At 39.1% G+C, this 21,041-nt stretch overlaps 3 protein-coding genes across 4 annotated transcripts in view; 1 reads left to right on the top strand and 2 right to left on the bottom strand.

Annotated features, from left to right (window-relative positions):
* Positions 1-6,474: 6,474 nt before the first annotated feature.
* psma1 (proteasome 20S subunit alpha 1) lies at positions 6,475-10,604 on the top strand. The gene is made up of 10 exons (XM_018693560.2): positions 6,475-6,552; positions 7,456-7,500; positions 7,594-7,695; positions 8,461-8,564; positions 8,665-8,753; positions 8,964-9,034; positions 9,198-9,327; positions 9,460-9,539; positions 9,859-9,963; positions 10,320-10,604. Exons 1-10 carry the CDS (start codon positions 6,550-6,552, stop codon positions 10,377-10,379), a joined length of 789 nt encoding a protein of 262 aa, XP_018549076.1. The 5' UTR covers positions 6,475-6,549; the 3' UTR covers positions 10,380-10,604.
* Positions 10,605-10,752: 148 nt separating this feature from the next.
* Positions 10,753-15,611, bottom strand: ric3b (RIC3 acetylcholine receptor chaperone b). Its single transcript, XM_018693559.2, has 6 exons — positions 15,324-15,611; positions 14,136-14,362; positions 13,853-13,931; positions 13,014-13,107; positions 12,435-12,565; positions 10,753-12,213 (listed from the first exon to the last, which is right to left on the bottom strand). The coding sequence occupies exons 1-6, from the start codon at positions 15,442-15,444 to the stop codon at positions 11,714-11,716; spliced, it is 1,152 nt and encodes a 383-aa protein (XP_018549075.1). The 5' UTR covers positions 15,445-15,611; the 3' UTR covers positions 10,753-11,713.
* A 2,085-nt stretch (positions 15,612-17,696) lies between these two features.
* Positions 17,697-21,041, bottom strand: part of LOC108894925 (rhombotin-1) — a 10,750-nt gene continuing 7,405 nt past the window's right edge. For both annotated transcript variants that reach the window (XM_018693563.2, XM_018693562.2), the window contains one exon: positions 17,697-18,377. The gene's annotated coding sequence lies outside the window, so the exon portion shown is untranslated. The remainder of the gene's footprint in view (positions 18,378-21,041) is intronic.

Raw genomic sequence — 21,041 nt, 5'->3', positions numbered from 1 at the left:
GTAATCATTTAAATCAGTCACACGTGCCCTTACTAAACCATGAGCTTTCATATGAATTCTACACTAAGCACACAAAGGTCACATCACATGAAATTTAAAGCAGGGGGATATTTTTTAATTAGTTTTAATAAGACTATTTGCTGTGTGGCTGTCCTTAGTTGTCTGCTGATGCATTGTTTCAATCACTGCTTAAGCAGTTGTATTTTGTTTTACCATCTTTTCTATTCATATTGTTTCAGAGTGGGATTACATCAAAACAGTAACAACGACCAACAACTCATGCACAAATAGCATTTCATTAAGACATTGCAAAAATGTGAACCAGGAGTCCCTTACCTGGTCAGTTTTATTGTGTTTTAGTGGCATATATTACCAGACAAACTTGTAGTATGAATGTTCAGTCAGTATGTTCTTATTTTATAGCGTTTCAATCATATTTTCAGCCTCATACACTGACATACTTTAAAGAGGAACTGCACTAACATAATCTCACCATTAAAGTGGCCTGTACCAAATAACAAAGAGTAGAAATACATGAGTGACGTCAGTGTGAAGCTCATTGAACTGAACTTTGCACGAGTCAGAAATCAGACTGATGTATCACACAATAGACTGGCTTTTACATTCATTCATCATTCATCATTTACATTCATTAATTCAACATTCATCTGCTGTGAAATACCTCATTTTCTTGAAGACTCTGATCAGGAGCAACAACAAAATGAAGAGTGACTTGTAATGATGCCAAGCTGTAAACGTCTCGCAGCTTCTTCCAGCTCTTTCTATCATCGAATAACATGTCATCATGGAAAAAGACCAACAGTCTCTGTAACTCAAATCAACCATGACGTTTGAGTTTATTTGTGGTGTCATTTTTTTCTGCTGCTGATCAATAATAATTTGTAGATATTAAATAGATCGATGCAGTGCTATCTGACAGAAGACAATGCTCTCATCTCCAAAAGTGACCACTCACATTAGTTTTATTCCAAAACTGCAGTGCTAGATGAGCAAATGCAATTAATGCTTAAACATTTGCTGGAGAGCCAAAGTAATGATTGGATGTCTCCGTTCTGTAGGCTTGGCATCATCAGATGATTCTGCATTGACACTGACAAGGGATGAGAAATGAATAAATGGTTCTGGTGCATTAGTTTATATAGCATAGTATTTACAGCTCACATCAAGGCAATGTTGCGTGTTACTTTACTAAAAGTTAAACTGAATACAAAAAGGTGCATCAAGTGGATTAAGACAAGACTGAAATTGTCTCTCGATACCAGCAGCACCTGTGGCTGTAATGCTCATTACACCAGAAAACAAATTGGAACCTGTAAAAGGTGTTCCCCAGCTCACTTAATACGACGTGGGCTATTTGTAGGAACTCGTTAAAGGAGTTTTCTGTTCCCCAGCACTGCTGTCTGGTTTTCAGTATAATGTATAACATATCAAAGGACCGAGGAGGCTTAAGACTTAATTAGACTGTTAGTTCAGGCAGTCTAACATATAAGTGTAAAAGACAAAATACAGCTGTGAGTGATGGGAATTTATTCCTCAATTTAACAAGTATCCTGAATTGTGAAGTGTTGGACCAGTGTAAATTCTGACCATGAAACTAATGAACCATTGACGGACGTTTCTAGTGAGAGTGGTGTAATGGACATGTTCTCAGTTTTTCATGTCTGTCCTATATGGGCCTTGAAACAGGTTTTGCTTGCTGTAATCATTCCTCCTGTTTATACAGGACATTAGAGGATTCCTGAGACAACATTTTGTACTGCAAAGGCTGTAACTTTGGAGTGTATCCATTTGGTTCATCTAACTCAGACTGCTGAAGCCACAAAGGAGAACAGTGGATTTTGTACCACGTCACTTGCATAGAAAACACTTTAGGAAGAAGAAAGGTTATTAGTTCCTTTAGAGACACATGCCTGTAATTCCTAACAGGAAGATATCTAGTCTGTTTCTTCAAGAGGGAAATTTTCTCAGTCCAGTTTTACAGATACAACACTGAGTGGCAAAGGGATTTCCCTGCAGCTGATGTTGCAGTCAGCTCTCTCCTGAGAGGTCGCAGAGGTAAAACTGTGAAAAGCAGCCAAGAGAATTTATTGTTCATATACTGAAAGAATCAGTGTATGCTCTCATTGTGCTCTCTACACATATGGTAATTATTATGTTTTAGAATTATTTTTATCATGGTATCAATATATCTTTGTCTCAATATTAGTGTTTTGTTTTAAAGAAAAAACTTTGACCCCTCCAGCACCAGTGCAATCCCCTAAAAAAAAGAGTTCTTCTGCTCTGTGGTCAGATCAATTAAAATGATGGATTCTGGTACTTGGGCACTGATGTGGGTGCATTTCCTGGCATTAAAACAATGAAAATGATGGATAGGAAAATTCTAATTACTGTTAACATAATGACTGAAATCAACTTCTTCCAGGACCACATTTCCTTCTTACAATGAAGAGTATTACTCAGTCACTTTTCACAGCAGCCTGATTGCTGCTAGTCGACAATTTGCATGAGTCAAAAGCTGATATGTAATACTCTCTGGCATCAGGTGGTTTAAAGTGAACTGGTTCCTATTGTATAGATTATTCTAGAGACACCAAATGTGTTGCGTGATATGTATTAGCTGTCTATTCTTAGGTCTATAGACTGAGCAAAGAGATTATCTATCTAGCTGCTGATATTATTAAGTGCTTTTTTTTGAGCCAGCAAAAGCCTGTTCAGCCATTTGCCACTGAAATGCTGCATAAGCGCTTTCGTCAACACCAGGAAACTGACGGCAGAGAACAGAGTCTCTCTGTAAGACGCCCACCTCACCTCTTATGTTCTGGCTTTTTCTTGTAAGAAATGTTAAAGTCAGTGACGACATGCAGCTTTCAGACTCATAAAACTCACAGAGGGGAGGGAGTGAGGTGGCTTTCCTCCGTTGGCTGTGCGGCTGCTGACCCCTGACCTGCCTTGTTACAGGAGAGCTGCCAGCTTAATGCAACCTTGGCAGAGTCGCCACCTTTCCCGCCCATTAGTCCAGTCATTTTCCAGGCTAAAACGCATCGCTGACCTATTTTTAGCAACAAGGGTGGTGGAACTTGTGGGATTTTGAGCCACTCAGGCTGCTAAATTAATTGTGTAATAAGTAAATACATGTTCAGGTGTACACCGTTGATAGGTTGTTGACGTAGGCAGTATGCAGCTCAGGTAAAAGTCACAACAAAGTAAAACTAAACAAGCTGTGCTGATCCCAACACATGTAAAAATGTATGTGACTTAAAGAAACGAAAAGAAGTTTCATTCCCAGTCAGATATAAGTTGCGCTGCAGGGGTTTGCTCGTTGGCCGTGTGATTAAAACAAACTGAAATCCATGAATGGGGAGAGGAATGGGCGCGCTCACACTGTCTTCTACTCCTTAAAATACCTCCGTCTCCCTCTTTCCCCCGCCACCACGTGCGAGCGCCGAGATCCACAGTGTGGCTTGGACCCATCATACAGTGACTCAGGCTGCTCTCCATTTGAAAAATTAAACGGGGGGCCGTTTGGCAGAGTTAAATGAGGCCCCCAGGAAAAAAACATGCTGAGCTCAGCACAGCCCCTACAATCTCAATCACAAAGGAGGAGGTTGGCGCGCTGATGTAATGGCCGCCGCCGCTGTGCTGCCGCTGCCTTGGCAGAGGAGGAGAGCTCGTCAGCACAGCCCTACTAATTCATCTCCCCCCTCCTCCTGGATCAAGGGTACATCAGATATCATTAACAGAGAAAAAAAGGCGAGCAGCGGGCCAAGCTTTAAGCCAGACACAGGGCTGGACGTAAGAGAGAGGATGAGGCCATCAGTGGGCATTTCTCTGACTGCAGAGACACTCACTGTGGAGAGTGACAGAATCGCTTGAGAAATTAAAAAAAACAAAAATTTTGTTGAGTCATAGGGGATATATACATGTTGAAAGATGTGTTTGGAAGAATCAGGCTCACTGGTAAACCCTCCACACACCTGTCAGCAGTGATCCACCTGTCGAGCTGCCCCATGATCATATGATATCCCTGACTTCAGAGCCATTAAAAGAAATAATCTCGTCTCCAGACAGAAACTCGGCCATTTCCTACTAAGTTTCAGTAGTTACCATTAAGTCCATTTATTGATGGCTTGCATGAAGCATTACATTTGGGTCTACTGATAACTTTGCAGTAGAGACCACACCTGCTGCACAAAGTTCTGCTTCTTTTTTCAGACATTCTAGAAAATCTTTGTTGTTTCTTTCTTTGTTTGCTTTCTTGTTGTTTACTGACTCATTTTTTTCTCTACCCAGAACAAAATGTGTTTTAAAGAATCCATCCTCAACTCAGCTGGTTGCAGCTATGAAGTGGGTCGCCAGTAGACATCATTTCAAGGGAAAAAGGTTAAGGGCTGCTGCTTTACAGCAAACCAATACAAGTTTTAAGATGCCAGTAGAAACTAAAGTCCAATACAAACACTGAACCCACGAGGATTTTCTCCGGAAGTCTCGTTTGTTGACCTGCAATTATTGGCTTTTACTCGTCTAATTGAACAATTAACGTAATTTTCCACAAGGGACTTTTAATTTGGTACTCAGTGCTAAGTACACAGTGTAGTAGCCTCGTTACTCATTACCTCATTATTACTACAGTGTTCCAATCAGATATGTTATTATGATCCTTCATTTTTAAACTGATAATGTTAATACGCAAACAAGTGCAGAACCAGCTGGTCAAAGTCTCTGTATTCTTCTGTTCAAGTCATTTTAGAGACGTTGGAAAACTCTTGCTTAAAAGACTGTGACACATGCATTTAACTGCTGGTTAAAATGCCTTAGAGACACGAACAATCAAGACAACTCACTTTTAAGAGTTAGAGGAAAATGCTGCCCATTTTAACACTTCATTTTTCATCACATTTAATTTATTTTTATTTCTTTGGATTAACAGTTTTTATGCAGTGGGTGGCACTTAACTAAACATGCAAATCAAGAAGAAAAAAAACGTCCTTGCATCTATGATTCACAGAGAAGTAGCATCAGCAGCTGCTTCATAGATAATAAATAGGCTGCTGACTTTGTCAAACTGTGGCACGTCATACCAAAATGAGCTTATACTCTATATATTTATATAAACCGGGTTTTAAATCTGATGTAGGTTCAAGACCAATGACACGGTTCAGTTCAGTGTCTGTGCAGCAGAGCAGATATTTCACTTCAGTTTAAAGGTCATGTGTTCCTTCTGTCTTTTAGAAAAGCACGGTAGATGAGAAGTATTGACTGAAGTGCTCTGTGGCACAGAAATGACATATGTGAATTATTAAAATGGGTGGCATTTATCTTTATGGAACCAGCCTGCACAAGAAACGCTCCTGCCCTCTTTTCACAACTGCTTTTGAGTTTTCACAAATATTATCTGGACCACATGTTTACTCTTATTCTCTTTATTTATTTATCTATCTGTATATTCAATTACTTCATTATTTTGTTTAGTTTACTTGGCTTTATAAGAAGGAGGACACTGTGCTGCACAAACACAAACATATAATGTGGGATAGCACAATAAAGTCCAATTTGTTGTTGCTTATTTTTTGTTTTAATTTAATAACTGTTGCAGTTTCACTGTACTGTGTACTAAAGTGAATGTGGATCTGTGTGATTTAAGTGCAAATCTGCCTTTACTGGATTTCATTATCTCAGGCAGACTGGCTCCTCCATAACTGACACTGGCAGACATGGTTAGACATCCAAGTCTGCAAGCAAGCGTATAAAACACCCACCATTGTTGTCTACAGGACAGTTTGTTCCTCTTTCTTCTGGAACTTTTTATATGAGGAAAAAATGACTGCAACAGCAGTAAGTTAATTTGTGCTCCTTGTCAATGTGCACACAACCCAGTGATGCACTCACACTGTCCTCCTCTAATTTACTGCTGCCTCCTAGTGTTCATAAAACAACACTGCAACTGTGCGATCAGTGGAGAGGAGGACAGAAAAGCGCATGAACAGATTCAGCACGTAAAGGAATAACTTCTCAAGACAAAGTGCTTTACATTGTTGACATTTCAGGATTGCAATGAGTCAGGTAAAATCATTCAGTTAGACATAATACAGTGGTAAAATGTGATAAAACACCCAACAATAATACAAATAAATAAATAACAAATTGGAACCATTAACTGTAAAATCTACATTTATATGTTGTTAAATAACAGCTAAATAAAGATGAAAATTCTATAATAATCCTAAATTCAAGGTCTAAAATCATTGGTTATGTACCTGTCTGACGTGAAAATCGCTTTTAAAATATATACAGCGTCTCTGTGTTATCCTTATAGATACATATGGTTGTTTCCATTATTTAGCTTTTAAAATCTGTACGATAAAATATTAAAATAATGTGATAAGTTTGTTTTGCCAGTCACAACTTTACGCAGTCGATTACCGATTTGCAATCGGGGTTCGACTATTTTCCCTGACGCAGCGTCTAGGAAAATAAATCAAGTAAAGATCACAGCACCGGCGGAGAGAGGCGACACATTTAGAAGCAGAGATGGTAAGAATGAATGAAATTGAATATATGTTGGTCAATTAAACATCATATTAATAGGTTTGCATAGCAGGTAAATCGCACGACAAGTTCACATCAAGATATTCAGAAAAAGGGAGTCATTCACTGACGCTAAGCGGTCGTTAGTTAGCTAACTTTGGCACTGTGAGTAAGCAAAACACCTTCAGTAGCCGCTAACGTTAGCCGCTGTGATGCTAATCGAACTAACTTTGTGTTCAAAGAAATAGCTCACAGCCAGCATTTAGCGAACGATATCATATTAAACGGTGTTTATAATTAACCCGATTTATTTTAATTTAGTGCTAAATAATAACTTATCACAAGCCCGTTGTTAGTTTCTAGCACGCTAGGAGCTAGCAGAAGTTAGCCCGCACAGGCTGACTTAGCATCACTCAAACCTGCAGTGGAAGTGTCCGGTCTTTTACTTTCGTTTTCCCTCAGACTCTAATAACTCTTTATGTGAAGTTATAACATACAATTCAAGTAGCTGGTCACTGTTAAAATTCAATAAACTCTTATATAATACTGTTTTATTGTATGATAGTCAGCTAATGTGAGATAGCCTACCCCCAGGACCCAGCGCTGAACATGATTATTAATAACACTTTACTAGCTTGATGCTTGTTCTCTGTTGCGTGGCTCTCTCTGATGAGTGGCTGAACACAAAGTTGGGATTATCAATTATTCAGGCACGGTGGTAATTTAAAACCTCAGTCTAGAGAGAACCGGAGTGAAGACAGGTTCAGATCCTTGTGTAGTCTCAGGCTGTAACTGAGGAAACCGCTAACAATGCAAGACAACTATGTAAGCTCACCTCTGATGTTTTATATAATAAGTGTCTGTTTTATTTATATCACGTTCAAATATGTGTCTTGTTTGTATCTTTAGTTCCGCAACCAGTACGACAACGATGTAACAGTATGGAGCCCGCAGGTAAGTCGCGTCTGCCTTCACCTGTGTCTTTTACTGGCTGTGCATGATGAAAAAAAAGCACAATAACAATATTGCTAATTCATTTAATCCCAGGGCCGCATTCATCAGATCGAGTATGCCATGGAGGCAGTGAAGCAAGGCTCTGCAACTGTAGGACTCAAATCCAGAACCCATGCAGTCCTGGTTGCACTAAAGGTAAATTCAGCGTCTCATCAATACAGTCTGTGATTCTCGTGCTGTTTCAGTCAGTTTTTGCTACAGTTTTATTGCTACAGAACTCATCACTGTCCATGTTTTTAAAGAGACTATATTGAACTTGGTTTTAAGGACAATCCTGTGTTTTTTAATGCTGCATGTTATTGTTTTATCTCCGTAACCGTTTCTGTTTGCCACAAATACATGCAGTAAACACTCAGATGGCAGATTATTAGGAACGCTTACGTCACACTAATGCAGTCTAATAGAGCAGTACTGTAATAAATCCTCCTTTTGTGAAGGTTTGAATGTTCAGTTTGTGTGATTAAACTGTGCGATCATTTTGAAGGATATAGTTTGTGGTGCTGCTGATCTGTATTGCATTATCCAGATGGGTGTTTCTGTTATTTAGCCTACCCTCACTGATATAAATTGGGTGGACAAAATAATTGAAACACCTGTCAGTATAATATGATACATTTCAACTTTCATGCTAACTACCACAAGCAGGAGCCATCTGGGTCAGAGGTGTGTTTTCAAGTGTCAGTTTACTCTAAACTCTCATTAATATTGATTATATTAAGTGCCACCTTGGCAACCTGTTTCGATTTGGAAAAAACATCAAACTGTGAAAGAAAATTATGATCTCACTATCATTTTATGGGACCTTTTTAAAAGATATTTAAACACATGGAACACCCAAGAAAACCTGCAGCAAGTACCTGATCACACATGATTAATGCACCGTGTTTTGTGTGTCTGCAGAGAGCCCAGTCTGAACTGGCTGCCCACCAGAAGAAGATCCTCCATGTCGACAACCATATTGGTATTTCCATCGCTGGACTGACTGCTGACGCCAGACTGCTCTGGTAAGTCACTGATGCTTTGATAGTCTAGATGGAGCTTTTCAGTGAAACTGTACATTAAGACATGTAATTAATAAGTACCAACACTGTCTCTCTCTCACAGTAACTTCATGCGTCAGGAGTGCCTGGACTCCAGATTTGTCTTCGACAGGCCCCTCCCTACATCACGCCTCGTCTCTCTTGTTGGCAGCAGTATCCTCCCCATTGTTAATCTGAAAAAAAAAATGCTGTTGTTGAGACTTAAATGCAGGGAAAATTCTAAAAGAGTCTAATCAGTTGAAGGTATTGGAAATTTAAGTTTGTATTTATGTCAGTGGGTGTACCAGGCTGCTTCTTGTCAGACTGCTTTGGAAAAGTAGAATAAGTGCAAATGGCAGCAGTGATCCTTGACTGCAATTCCAGAAACCCAAATCCCAACACAGAGGTATGGAAGGAGGCCCTATGGCGTTGGACTCCTCATTGCTGGCTATGATGTAAGTTTGCTCACTTACACTGTTTGTCAAATATTCCAACTCTCCTCTTCTAATCTCCTTTTAAATTCTTAGAGTCCACTATGAAAGAATGGAGGTCATACAGAGCTGGATTTAAGTCTGAAATTTGACTACGGTTCATGTTAATTTGTTGTTTGTCACCCAGGACATGGGACCTCACATCTTCCAGACCTGCCCATCAGCCAACTACTTTGACTGCAAAGCCATGTCGATCGGAGCTCGCTCTCAGTCGGCTCGTACCTACCTGGAGAGATGCATGGACAAGTTTTCTGACTGTAAGATAAAAACTTAATTTTCCAGCCTCTGTGCTCTCTTTATTTCAACCGTTGAAACTAAGAGCTGAAAAAGAGTCAGTTTGGTCAGTTAATTCAAAACATCTAAATGTATCTGACCTGTTTTGTTCTCAGGTAATCTGAATGAGCTGGTCCAGCATGGCCTCCGTGCTCTCAGAGAAACCCTCCCCACTGAGCAGGACCTCACTACCAAGGTATTTTATTTTTGGATCTTGTTTCTAAGAGTTGTTAAGCTATGAGTTATCAAATCTTGTGCTACTGATGTTGTTGTACGTACATCGTTTTATATGACTGGTAATCTATCTGGTGAAACTGAGTTCTAGTTTTTTAAATGTTACTATAAGTTTCTAGAAGTAAATAAAGGATTCAAAAGTGGTGCAACTGGGCGAGAAGATACTTAATTCACATATGATAAAATGCTATTGAAGCCCAACCCTCTTTATCTCTGAGGATCTTCATTTAAACGCCATCATCTACAGGTTATTTCATTAGTAAATATCCCACATTTTTCAGAATGTTTCCATCGGCATTGTGGGGAAGGAAATGGAGTTCACCATTTATGATGATGATGATGTCGCCCCGTTCCTGGAGGGACTGGAGGAGAGGCCACAGAGAAAGGTACTGAGAAGGGTTCAAGGATTTATCAAGTCCAGTTTGGACTCATGTTTGGTTTAATTTAAGGTGACAAATAATTAAATTTTTCATGTTGTTAGCTGCAAAGTGTGACAAGCAGAATCAGTCTGGAATCAAGATGTATTTCCAGCTCTTACTTTAGGCTCTGCATTGAAATGCACTTTTAGTATATGCTGTTAAAATACATGTCCAGGGTCCAGGGCACATACGTAGACTTTTAATTTGACGATACATCTATGTAACACACACACAAAATGCCTGTTTTTGCATTGAGAATATTATTGTCAGTGAATCAGATTCTTAAGTGTGTGTGCTGATGGACATTTCTGTGTGTGACTCAGGTTGCCCAGCCCGCAGACGAGCCCGCTGGAGAGGCACCTGATGAGCCAATGGAGCACTGAGGCAGTGAGCCGCCCGGTGATCTACTTCCTGTAGATCCCAGACCAACCTGACACTTAATGCAACTCACCAGAGTAACGCTTAGAGGGGAAAGTTATTGTTGTGATGTGCCACTTGCTAAACTGTTAATCCAAAATATTCTCGGCTGACATCCACCAAGTGATGTTGCTTTTGTATGAGTAAAGGTGTACCATTATACGATTAATAAATTCTTTTTTTGAATTGTGCTGGTGCACTTCATTCCATTAGTTTCCCCCCTAATACACATTTATCCAACCTACAGTGAAACCACATTAAATATCTACAGGATCAACTGCAGGTAACAAACAAAGGGAGCTTTAAGAGTCTGACTCAAACTTAAAAGTGCAGAGGAAACTAGAGGACCCAGAAAACTTAATTCACATTATTTTAATCATAGATATGCATTCTCAGGCGCTTTTATTAACAGTGAATAAATAAATAAATTCTATAAAAGTAAAAATATTAAAATCATTTAGAGTTGAAGACAGAAGGTTTGTTAAAAGCTTGAAATCTTATTGGTACAGGAAGTGATTTCTCCATCACAAACACAGAGACAGAGGACACACTATTCATGTCCCATATGCATTGTTCTTTTCCTCAGTGTGTTTCTTGTGTCTATTCACACTGAAGGTGTTCAATCAAATCCAGACCCCTTGTTGGTAAAAATTACACCTCGGATGTGAAGTTTAAAATAACTCTGGCAGTGGCCTGATTCAGTCTTGTTTTCTATTCATTTATAAATTGTTTAACTGCCTTAAATGAAAGCAGTCAATGTGAATAACACTATGTTTTTTTTTACAGGGAAAAAACTGATGCTTGCTGAGAAAAAAAGCTTTAGGAGATTAAGTATTATAACAAACTTAACACTTCCCTGACAGAAATAAACACTGTTCACTTTGTTGACAACCAACAGTATGTCAAGATACTGGTTGTCAACTATTGTTATCACATTTTTTTACATTAAATCTTCCATTAAATCACCTCTTGTGTATTTAAATTAAATGAAAAACTGAATTTTTACTTTGTGCAGACTGGAGATAATTTAAAAACTGGGCCCCTGCTGAGTATATTTGGAAGTTTTAAGACCATAAACTATACTTATTCCTTTAATAGCCTATGGATAAAGCTGATATTAGTGATAAAAACTGTGCCAGATACACATATTATCTCACTTAATCACTTCAAGCAAAGACAAACCAGGCTAGCAACACATTTTCATGCTATCACCAACTTTCATGCTACTGCCCATCTGACAGGAACAGATGTCTTCACAAACCCCAGGCCCAGGCTAAAGTTTGTATGCATCATGTGAGAGTCAGTGTGCGGCTTTCTTCGCCCTCCTCCTCTTGTTCCTCCGTCTGACCTGGGTGTGAGAAGGTTCTGTCTCCACAGGCCGAGTGAGGTCCTCCATCTTCTCCTGCTCCATCACGGACGTCATCTTCAGCGTGAGCTCCAGCTCCTTCAGAACTCCGGCCAGGTCCTCCTCCGGGACGCCCAGGTCAATTTTGCCCCGTCCCTGCTTGTGTTCACGCAAGTCCACCCTCTCGTTCACACCTACATCACTCTCCGGGCCCACGCCTTCTTCACTTACTGCTGTGGCATTAGGTTCTCTCAGGGGGTCTGCACTCTGCACCTCTGCCTCCTCGGCCTCTCCTCCGCCCATGACGTCCTCAGCAGGAACGTTTTCCACCAGGTCGGCTCCGTCACCTTCAGTCCTCTCAGCCTCTGTCTCCATCTGTGGACTGTAGTGCTGCTGACTGTGCTGACAGCAGCAGTGGGAATGTTTCCAGTACTGATGAGGCTCCTCAGGATAATCTATGGGTAAGAGAAATTTCATGAGTCATTTATTACAAAAAAGAAAATTCAGCGTCATCATAAAAATGATTTTGAAGCTGCTTTTTTGAAGTAAAATATTTGCTAATGTTGCTTAAACACACCAACAAGCAGAAACAGAATTCACAACAATAAGTCACAGCAGTTTTCTTTTAAACGCTACATTTTAAAGTAGCCTCTGAGAGCGTGCAGCGTTCAGGTACCTTCCCAGTCGTCCTGGGCTTTCTTCTCTGGAGTCATGCCCTCCACCAGCTGGCCCTCCTGCATCACCCGGGTTATCTCCGTCAGCTGCTGCAGGAGGCTCTCCTCCTGATCTGCCATCACTCCCTTCACCCTGCAGCGCAGACTGGAAATTTTTTTGTGCATTTCTGGTGGTTTGGGCACTGATCTGTCTGAATTCTTTAATATTTTACAATTTTAACACAGCAGTTTAATATTTGTGAGGATATGGTCAAAAAATAACACAGAAATTCAAAAGATGCTTATAACGCTCTCAAAAGAATAAATACTCTGACACATCCTAATTACAGCCCAGTGAAGTAAACTTTTGACTAATAAGATTTAAAAATGCAGCTCAGTCATTGAAGATAACACATGAAAGTGTTAAAAACAACCCACATGAGAAAAGGAAATGAACTCTCCTTCATGGGAGTGTCGTGATTGTCTGTGAAGGAGATTACTGCAGGCATGAAACTGAATTAAAACAAATGAGCTCAATCAAACGAGTCATTCCTGTCAGGAAAAACAGAGGGAGGAGGCTGAATGATGATAAACACACCCACCTGTCAGGGCTGTGGTGGGCATTGGAAACGATATTCTCCATCACCAGCTCGGTTTCCCTCAGTTTCTCCTGCAGCTGAGCCAGTTCAAAGTCGGCTGGAGGAGGGAAAAAAGAAAGGAGGAGGTCGAGAGTGAGACTGATCTGGAAAATTAAACTCCAAGTATCTGATCGACCAACATGTGCAGGCAGGTGTAGTTCTTGTTTTCACATCCGGAGTGTGCTGCCATTCGTCTTACTGTATGATGCTTTATGGGAATCAATACTAACATTAATTTATTTCTCATTACACTAATGCACTATGAGGATGAATGTGGCACGTCAGCTGTGAAGATTTCTGCCTGAGTTACATGACCTCTTTTAGATCCTGCCAGCAAAAGAGGAAAATTCACTCTAACAAAAGGGTTTTTAACCATGTGATCTACATTTTTTAACAGTGACATCTGTGCAGTTTTATTGTGTCAAAACCTAGCAAGCATGATAATGAGTAGTACATCCGTTTTTCTGTGCTTTTAATGAATTTATGCCGCTGTTAATCCTGATTACTGGTGGATCTCATCACCCTTTTTTTGTCCCTTAGCCCTTATTATTTTCCCAACTGTTGTTTCACAGCTCTCATTGGATAATAACAACTAAAATATTTATATCATTTGTGCAACACTGCAGTGCTGCAGCAGAGTGTGTCCCCAGAAGAGAAGTGTATTCGGACTGAAGGAAGAGCCTTGATAAACAGCCAAAAGTCTGTTCAGAGAGCTACAGTGCTTATTTTGTTTGAGAATTGAGGTGGAATTAAGTTGCTAAATGCTAGATGAAAGAGTATAATTGTGGTTGAATGGTACTCACTTATCTTTCTCTTCATGTTCTCTGACCGGACTGAAGGAAACCTGCCCTCTGATGGCTTGCTGTTCCCCTTAGATGTGATCTAACAGGGACATAAAAATAGATTTTAAAGTCCAAAAACACAGGCACAACAAATCCCACAGCAGTGTCCGTACTCACTCTTAGGAATAACAAATACCAAAAGCCCTCTGTCTCCAACTTTTCAAACTAATATCTTTGGATTTTGGACTGTTAGTTGGACAAAGTTGGGCTCCTGGGATGAACAAGAAAACAGCAGATAAATCACCTTGAACAGTATGTAGAGGATGTAGAGTAGGATCCCGAAGCCGTACACAGGGATGATCTGCCCTGCCAGGTTGGATTTGCCTCCGGTTCCCGCCCCCGTTCCCACTCCCTTCGCCTTGGCTATGGCCTCAGGGTTGTGGGCTCTGGAGAAGCCGGCGCTCGCCGCCCTCTGGCCGCGGCCCTCCGGAGCCATCTGACGGTGCATCATCGGCGGGAAACGACCTGAACCTGCAGCGAGAAGAAGACGGGTAAAGCAAAAAAACATGACTAATGGACGACATAAATACCAGACAGAATGTAACACAGATTCAGTTAGTACTAATGCTGTAGACCACCTCCTCTGTTTGGAGAACTAATTCCTCACAGGTGACTTCAATGACTGTCAAGGTGTAACGACCCCACAAGAGATTTAACACCTGGGACTCCCCAACAGTCAGAACTGAATACGCCTTTCAGATGAGAAGTGAAACATCTTCAAGAACTTAAAGTAAGTTTAGTTTACTTTAAAATACAATAGAAGCACTTAAAAACACAATAGAAGACTGAAAATCAACATAATTTAAATAATTTTAAAAAACATTCTCTGGTTCCAGCTCTCAAATGTGAAGATCTGCAGCTTGTCTGTGTTTTATATCACTGTAAATGTAATATATTCTAGTGTTATGCTAATTTTAAACAAACAATCTAAAAATATAAATGGGGCTCTGGGAAAATAGGCATATTTCACAATTTTATTAATCAAAAAAGTAAAGAATTTAGGCCCTTTGGTGTCTGGTTAAAAGAAAAACATTAGGTTTGACCAACTGATGTTTTTCATCAACACCCTAAAATACAATAAAAACATAAAACATAGTAATTAATTTTGTTCACTCAAGTAATATGAATACAGGTAGACCGCGTTAGTTTTAGCTAGGGTGCATATTTATTTTATACATATTTTACATTATTTAAAAAAATGTATCAGTGTTTTTGTCGCCCTCTTCAGGGAGGAAAGTGTAACTGCAATAACGACTGTACAATGTACGGTGCACATTTTAGCTTGAGATGCAAAAAAAATAAACAAATAAACGTTACACCACCGCTGTTAAACGCCAGTAAATTAAAAGCTCCCATTTCCTCCCCGTAAAGCCACCGAACATCGAGCTGAAGACATTTTAACGATCAAGAGAAACCGCTAAAGGTGACGCACCCTCCGGCCGCTCGGCAGCATCCTTCCTCCCCCGGGACAGCAGCAGTTTGGGAAGCAGCAGCGCGACGCACAGCACGAGACACGTCGCGAGGGTCACCTTCTGAAATGTTGACATCGCCATCCCGACAGGTAAGCGGTCACCTTCCTATGAGGGGAAAACGCACCGTTTTCTGACGACTATACGGTGAGGAAACGGGGGAAGACGGGGGTTCGGTTGATGTCGCTCGGTGGAACTTCCTTGTGTTGACTAGAGGAACGGAAGTGGGCCCGGGGTGTAATTACAGGGTATCACCGCTGGGTGGCGCCAAAAGATCGCCTGAGTGTCTTAATGTCGCTGTAGAGCAGCTGGGGAATTTATTTATTAAAACTTTTAGAAAGTATAACGTCAGGTACTATGTCTTACTTAATATGTGTATTAATTTAAAGGCGAAATTACGAAAGTCTGATCATTTTTTTTATGGATTTTACGCCATTTTATGCAAAGTTTGGGGACCTCAGGGCAAATTACATCTTAGATCATCGTTAGTTTTCAAGTGGAAAGAAGTAAATACAGACCCTGCTGCATACAGACATTGAAATTATTTTTTTTATTTCATGAAATAAAAAACAATAATGATAAATAAACAGTTACCATGGCATGTGAAAAGGTATGGGTATCCTACTAATCCAGCAGTCAGTAACCCCCTCTTTGGCAGACATCACATTCTCAGATGATTTTTGTAGCATATCCAAAGCCCACACTCCTGCTTTTGTCACAAATACTGTTAGTTATTAATTATTTATTATTATTTTTCTAGTTTTTAAATTTGTTAAATACAATGTAACAGTGCAGAAAAAGCAAGGAGGCAATAGGAAGATGGCTTTGTTGTGGTTCTCAAAATGTACAGCCTAAATTTATGTCCATTTACTATTGATTTCACTATTATCTCTCTCCCTGTAATAAGCCTAAATGATTGATATGAGTGACGTGTGCTAAGCCTTGTATTTGCACATCTATATAATCACAGAGATATATAATAGTTCTAAGTCTGTACAATCATTCTGATGCATACAGTATATTACACATTATCTTAGACCGAATATGTTTTGCAGTTTTGTATCATTCTTTTTCTTTGCCATAATAACTCCCATCTCTGCTCTGCAGACACTAATTAGGTGTTATATTCTTCAGTCTGTGCAATTTTCCTTAATTACGTACCGCAGCATCCCATTTTCTCCACAGGGATGATAAATATTTCATATGAAACTTTTCTAAAGGACAACTTTGGTTCACAGGTTCGTTCTGCTCTCTACCCACAGAGTGAAACTCAATAACAAGTCAAATCAATCATCCTGTTTAAAATGGCAACATGTTGTTGAACAGCAGTTTATCAAGAGCGTTTTGACCTAAATTAAGGATCAAATTCTAATAGTTTCTGTCTACTTGCCTGATGCCGACATCCTCACAATGCACCTGCTAATGTAGCTCGTGAACAAGCTGATTTTTTTTTTCAATATATTGCAAAGATTTAAATGCAGAGATTGTTCAGAGCAAATATTTAAAGTCTCCTCCCACTCAAAAATCTTTTTTCCTAATTGTTTAAGTTGTGTCCCTGACACATTTTAATGTAGGTAAAACTACTCTGCTATGATTAATATTTTGTTTAACACATATAGAGTTTTTTAAAATCCTAAAAGAGGCTGGAAGCACATCTGCTCTTACTTCCTCTTTGACAAATTCTGCATCTATAAATATGCATTGCCCACAACCACTGCTTGTGTTAGGTTGACCAATGAAAGAGCAGAATGTATTGAGATGGTTAACGTTTGGGGAAACGCTGGAGAGATTAAACCATACAATATTTGAGCCTCAGTCAGATCCAGACTCACACAAGGAGCCAAAATCAGTGACTAGCAGATTTATCAAGATGCTAAGTGTAGTTAGCATCTTTTATTTGTTTATGTTGTTTATTGTTGTTTGGTTGACAGCAGTGTCAGTGGGTGTGCTGATGCAAAGTTTCAAGTTTCAAAGTCCACTGTGCAGTGGTTGTTTCAGGTTTCTTGTATGTGACATATGAAACCCAGGCTGTTTGAATCTGTGTTTTTGAGACTGGGAATACTCAGGTATTGTGTTGACTGCTTATTTTGCTTATAATATGTCTTGTGCAGACTGATGTATGCAGAGTTTGACACTAGAGGATTCTGGGAGGAGCAGATGTAATAATAGGAATTTGCAAGTAGTTTATTAAACCCCTTTTTTGTGGGGAAAAAAAAACACATCAGACAAATTATTATTGAAAGCAGAGAATTTTTAAACGATTTCCTCCCTCTGGTGTCATGCCCCTCTCCTGCTAATTACGGTCATCTCAGCACATGAATAATGAGCACACAAACTGAAATTAAAATTCAGTTTAATTAGTCAAGAAAAAAGAAAAAAAACAGCTTGAGATCAGAGTGGAAACAAAGCTACAGTGGGTTTGAAGTCCCGCTCAAGCCTTCAGAGTCGAGAGGCAAAGAGATAAAGAACTGATCCTCCTCAGTGTTTGCAAATATGTTTCAGTTTGTTTCTGGGGCTTCCTTCATGCCAGATGGGTGGGGTTCACCACAGAAAGACAGTTCAGACACTGCCAGAACGATTTGACAATCACTGGGAACTTAGTATTTTTCTCTGATGGATGACTTGGTTGGTGCTATGTGCGGCCTGATTGGCTTCACTCCATCCATCTAGTATTTCAGGTTTGGTGAAACTGACTCCACTAATTATTTACAAACACTAGTTCACTCTATTTTTGTTGAATGTGAAATTAAAAAAAAAAAGGCAGAACAATCACAGTCCAACATTAAGTGCTCTGGAAAATATCCTCCTCAAAGATTCATTTTTCCATCCTTGGTTGAATCTCTGTTCCGTCTGATCAGAAACAACAGTTTTTCGTGCAGCTCTATAATAGAGAGTTCAAACATGGGCTGCTGGAAATGTCTCCCATCAGTGTTATTTCCACACATGGTTCAGTCTGAAAAAGGAAGCTGCTGTGAGGTTCACAATCCAACTGGCTCACAGTCGCGTCCTGGTCTGATCTGCAGAGAGAGAAGAAAATATAAAACAGCTCCAGGTCATTCTGTGTGGTTTCAGAGGTTCAGTAAAAACATACAATCGGATTTATATATCCACTAATTGCGGTATAATAACAGAAGTTATTTGTCTTATAATAAATTGTGGTATACCTTGTGAATATATGGTTACGTGATTTGCTCTCAAGCACACTTTCAATAAAAAATAATATTTTTCTTGTTTGGAAAAACATACTAAATGCAATTTATAGGAAATAAAACACTTAAAATTAGACAGTTTTACATGCAACGATCTTAAATGAGTCGTATATTTAAAGAACAGGGCTGGCGATGTTCAATATTTTTCCAATTGTCAATCAATCCAACAATGAATTGATCCCACCACCAAGTATTAGCTTTGTAATCAAAGCCTGATTTATTCCTCTGTTAAGTTGTCGCCAAAAAACAGCTAAAAACAGTGTTGCACGGAATGACATTTTCTTTCATCACCACGATCAGACAGTTTATTTTGCACACATCATCCTGCTGCTTTAAATACTCAAAATAACATCAAATGTGTATTAATCTGCAGCACAAAATAGTCTCCAGTAAATGCATTGTTTCCCCTTGTTTCAGTAGCCCTGAACAGTGCTGTGTGTATGTGAATAATATAAGTTATCTTTTAACATTTTAGTAAAATCAACATTTCAGATTTTATTTATGTCTTATGCTACTCTGAATGTGTATGTGGCGTCTTGTTTATAATAGATTGCAGTTAGAAATTACACTGACTCACTATCGCTTGATGGTATAGAGTGGTGCAGGGATGTTTTTGCAGGCCAACCCGGAAGTTAGCATCACCCTGGTTCCCTCCGTAAAGAGCCAATAAGGATTTGTCCATTGGTTTTTGGATTATTGCAGAAAATAAACTGTGACCAACAAAAGTTTATGATACTTAAACATTTTTTTCAACAAGATAATCTTCAGAACTTTGTATTTTGGCTTCAAAAAAAAACAATCAGAAGTAAAAAGCTAATGTTAGGCTATAAACAAATTTCACCTTAAAGTTTGATAGTTTTAAAGAGCGTGAGTAGAAACACAACAAGGCTGTAAAGGCGCACTGGTAGACCTGTTTTCATGTTAACAACCCCAACAACCTCTGAAGTCTCATTTAGCCACTTGCTAGCAACCGTCTTTTTTGAGACATGTAAAAGCCTTCAAAAAATCATAAAATGAGGTATTTTCTGACATATTTTATGTCGTAGAATAAAACATGAAATGTGTATTAATCTTGTGTTAAAACCACAGACCTTATTTCAGCCATTTTAACAAAAGGCCCATTGACTTTGAGATGAGGGAACCAGAGGTGCTAAAATGCTAACTTGTTTCCAGGTTTTAGGACTATTACAGGATGTGGCTAGCTGGTTAGCATGCTAACTTCCTTAGCATAAAAGTGGGAAAAAAGTTAAATAGAAGCGAAACAAGAGTTAACGTTGGTGTTGCTTTCCACCACTAGAGACAACTGTTGACGAGTAAAGGAATGAAGGAATGTTTCGTCTGGACTAGTAACTAAACAGCTGTTAATGCTAACATTAGCTATGTAGCGACATATAGTACCTTTTAATGTGTGTTCTTGAAAACAAATTAGACCAATGAAATGAGACACTACTTGAAATACGCCTTTTAAAGAATTACATCTACATTTCTTTCTTTTCAATTTGTTGGCAGTAAGAAAAACACACACTGTGATAATCTCCTACAGGAATTAAACTCTTTATTTTCCCCAAGAAGCCTTAAATCCCTTGAGTTTTACACACTGCATACATTGTGGCGTGGTATTTATAGGGCATAAATAATTTTCTGCTCACCATGTGCTCATTTTGTTTCCAATGCCTTTCAAGAAATAAGCAAAAAAGTCCAACCCAGGAAGAACATCACCCACTCAGTGTATTATGTCAGTGAAATGTTGTCACCTTTATGATTAGTTAATTATAAGAACTGGTCTCTAAGGGGCCGTAGTCAGCACTACTTCCCAGTCAAACTATTACTTATCTAAAATGAAAATTTGCATAAAATTCATATTATTTAATTTTGTGCTTTGTCTTTTAAGTTCACCTATTTTCTGTATTTAGAGTTAGAGAGAAATAAGCTGGCATCAACAGAAAAAAGTTGTATTATCTGCAGGAGATATGTGCGCTCAACAGAAGAAATGTTCAGGCAAAGAAAAATACTTTATCTAACTGACTATCCAGATTTTTAGTGAAAGGTAATATAAGGTATTTATACATAATTCAGGTAGGATGAGAACCAAGACAAACACACACATACTGTGGTCACATTTATGTAAAGTTTTTGAAGTTTAAATAAATCCATGAAAAAATCCAACATCAACAGGCTATTTGGGTCTTGAGAGAACAGTTGTAAAGAGTTACAGCATCTGGAAGCCAAAGAGCCTTCACTGCAGCCATTTTATCAAAATTACAGTGTTGGAGCCACATTTCTAAAGTAGACTCCCATTTTAAAATACTCCAAACAAAATATAAAGCGAACAAACATCTGACCACACGTGTATTAAGTATACCTAATTTCTCACCTCGGTTAAAAGTAAAATCAACTAAAATCTCACGTCCTCACGTATCCTCAAGACTTTTATTTTGAAAAACAATCTCTGAAAGGTTAAAGCATGAACTC

This window comes from Lates calcarifer, linkage group LG10, assembly GCF_001640805.2.
Source record: "Lates calcarifer isolate ASB-BC8 linkage group LG10, TLL_Latcal_v3, whole genome shotgun sequence".
Taxonomy (NCBI): Eukaryota; Metazoa; Chordata; class Actinopteri; family Centropomidae; genus Lates; species Lates calcarifer.
This window is presented reverse-complemented; position numbering and strand designations above follow the sequence as displayed.

What these genes read in the sequence shown, in the direction of transcription:
- ric3b (XM_018693559.2), bottom strand. Translation starts at nt 15,444, where the DNA reads ATGGCGATGTCAACATTTCAGAAGGTGACCCTCGCGACGTGTCTCGTG. An exon ending in TGCTGCCGAGCGGCCGGAGG is followed by an intron (nt 14,363 to 15,323) that starts GTGCGTCACCTT and finishes TTCTCGCTGCAG; the next exon opens with GTTCAGGTCGTTTCCCGCCG. An exon ending in AGCCCAGGACGACTGGGAAG is followed by an intron (nt 12,214 to 12,434) that starts GTACCTGAACGC and finishes TCTTACCCATAG; the next exon opens with ATTATCCTGAGGAGCCTCAT.
- psma1 (XM_018693560.2), top strand. An exon ending in CAGTCCTGGTTGCACTAAAG is followed by an intron (nt 7,696 to 8,460) that starts GTAAATTCAGCG and finishes GTGTGTCTGCAG; the next exon opens with AGAGCCCAGTCTGAACTGGC. An exon ending in CGTCTCTCTTGTTGGCAGCA is followed by an intron (nt 8,754 to 8,963) that starts GTATCCTCCCCA and finishes CTGCAATTCCAG; the next exon opens with AAACCCAAATCCCAACACAG.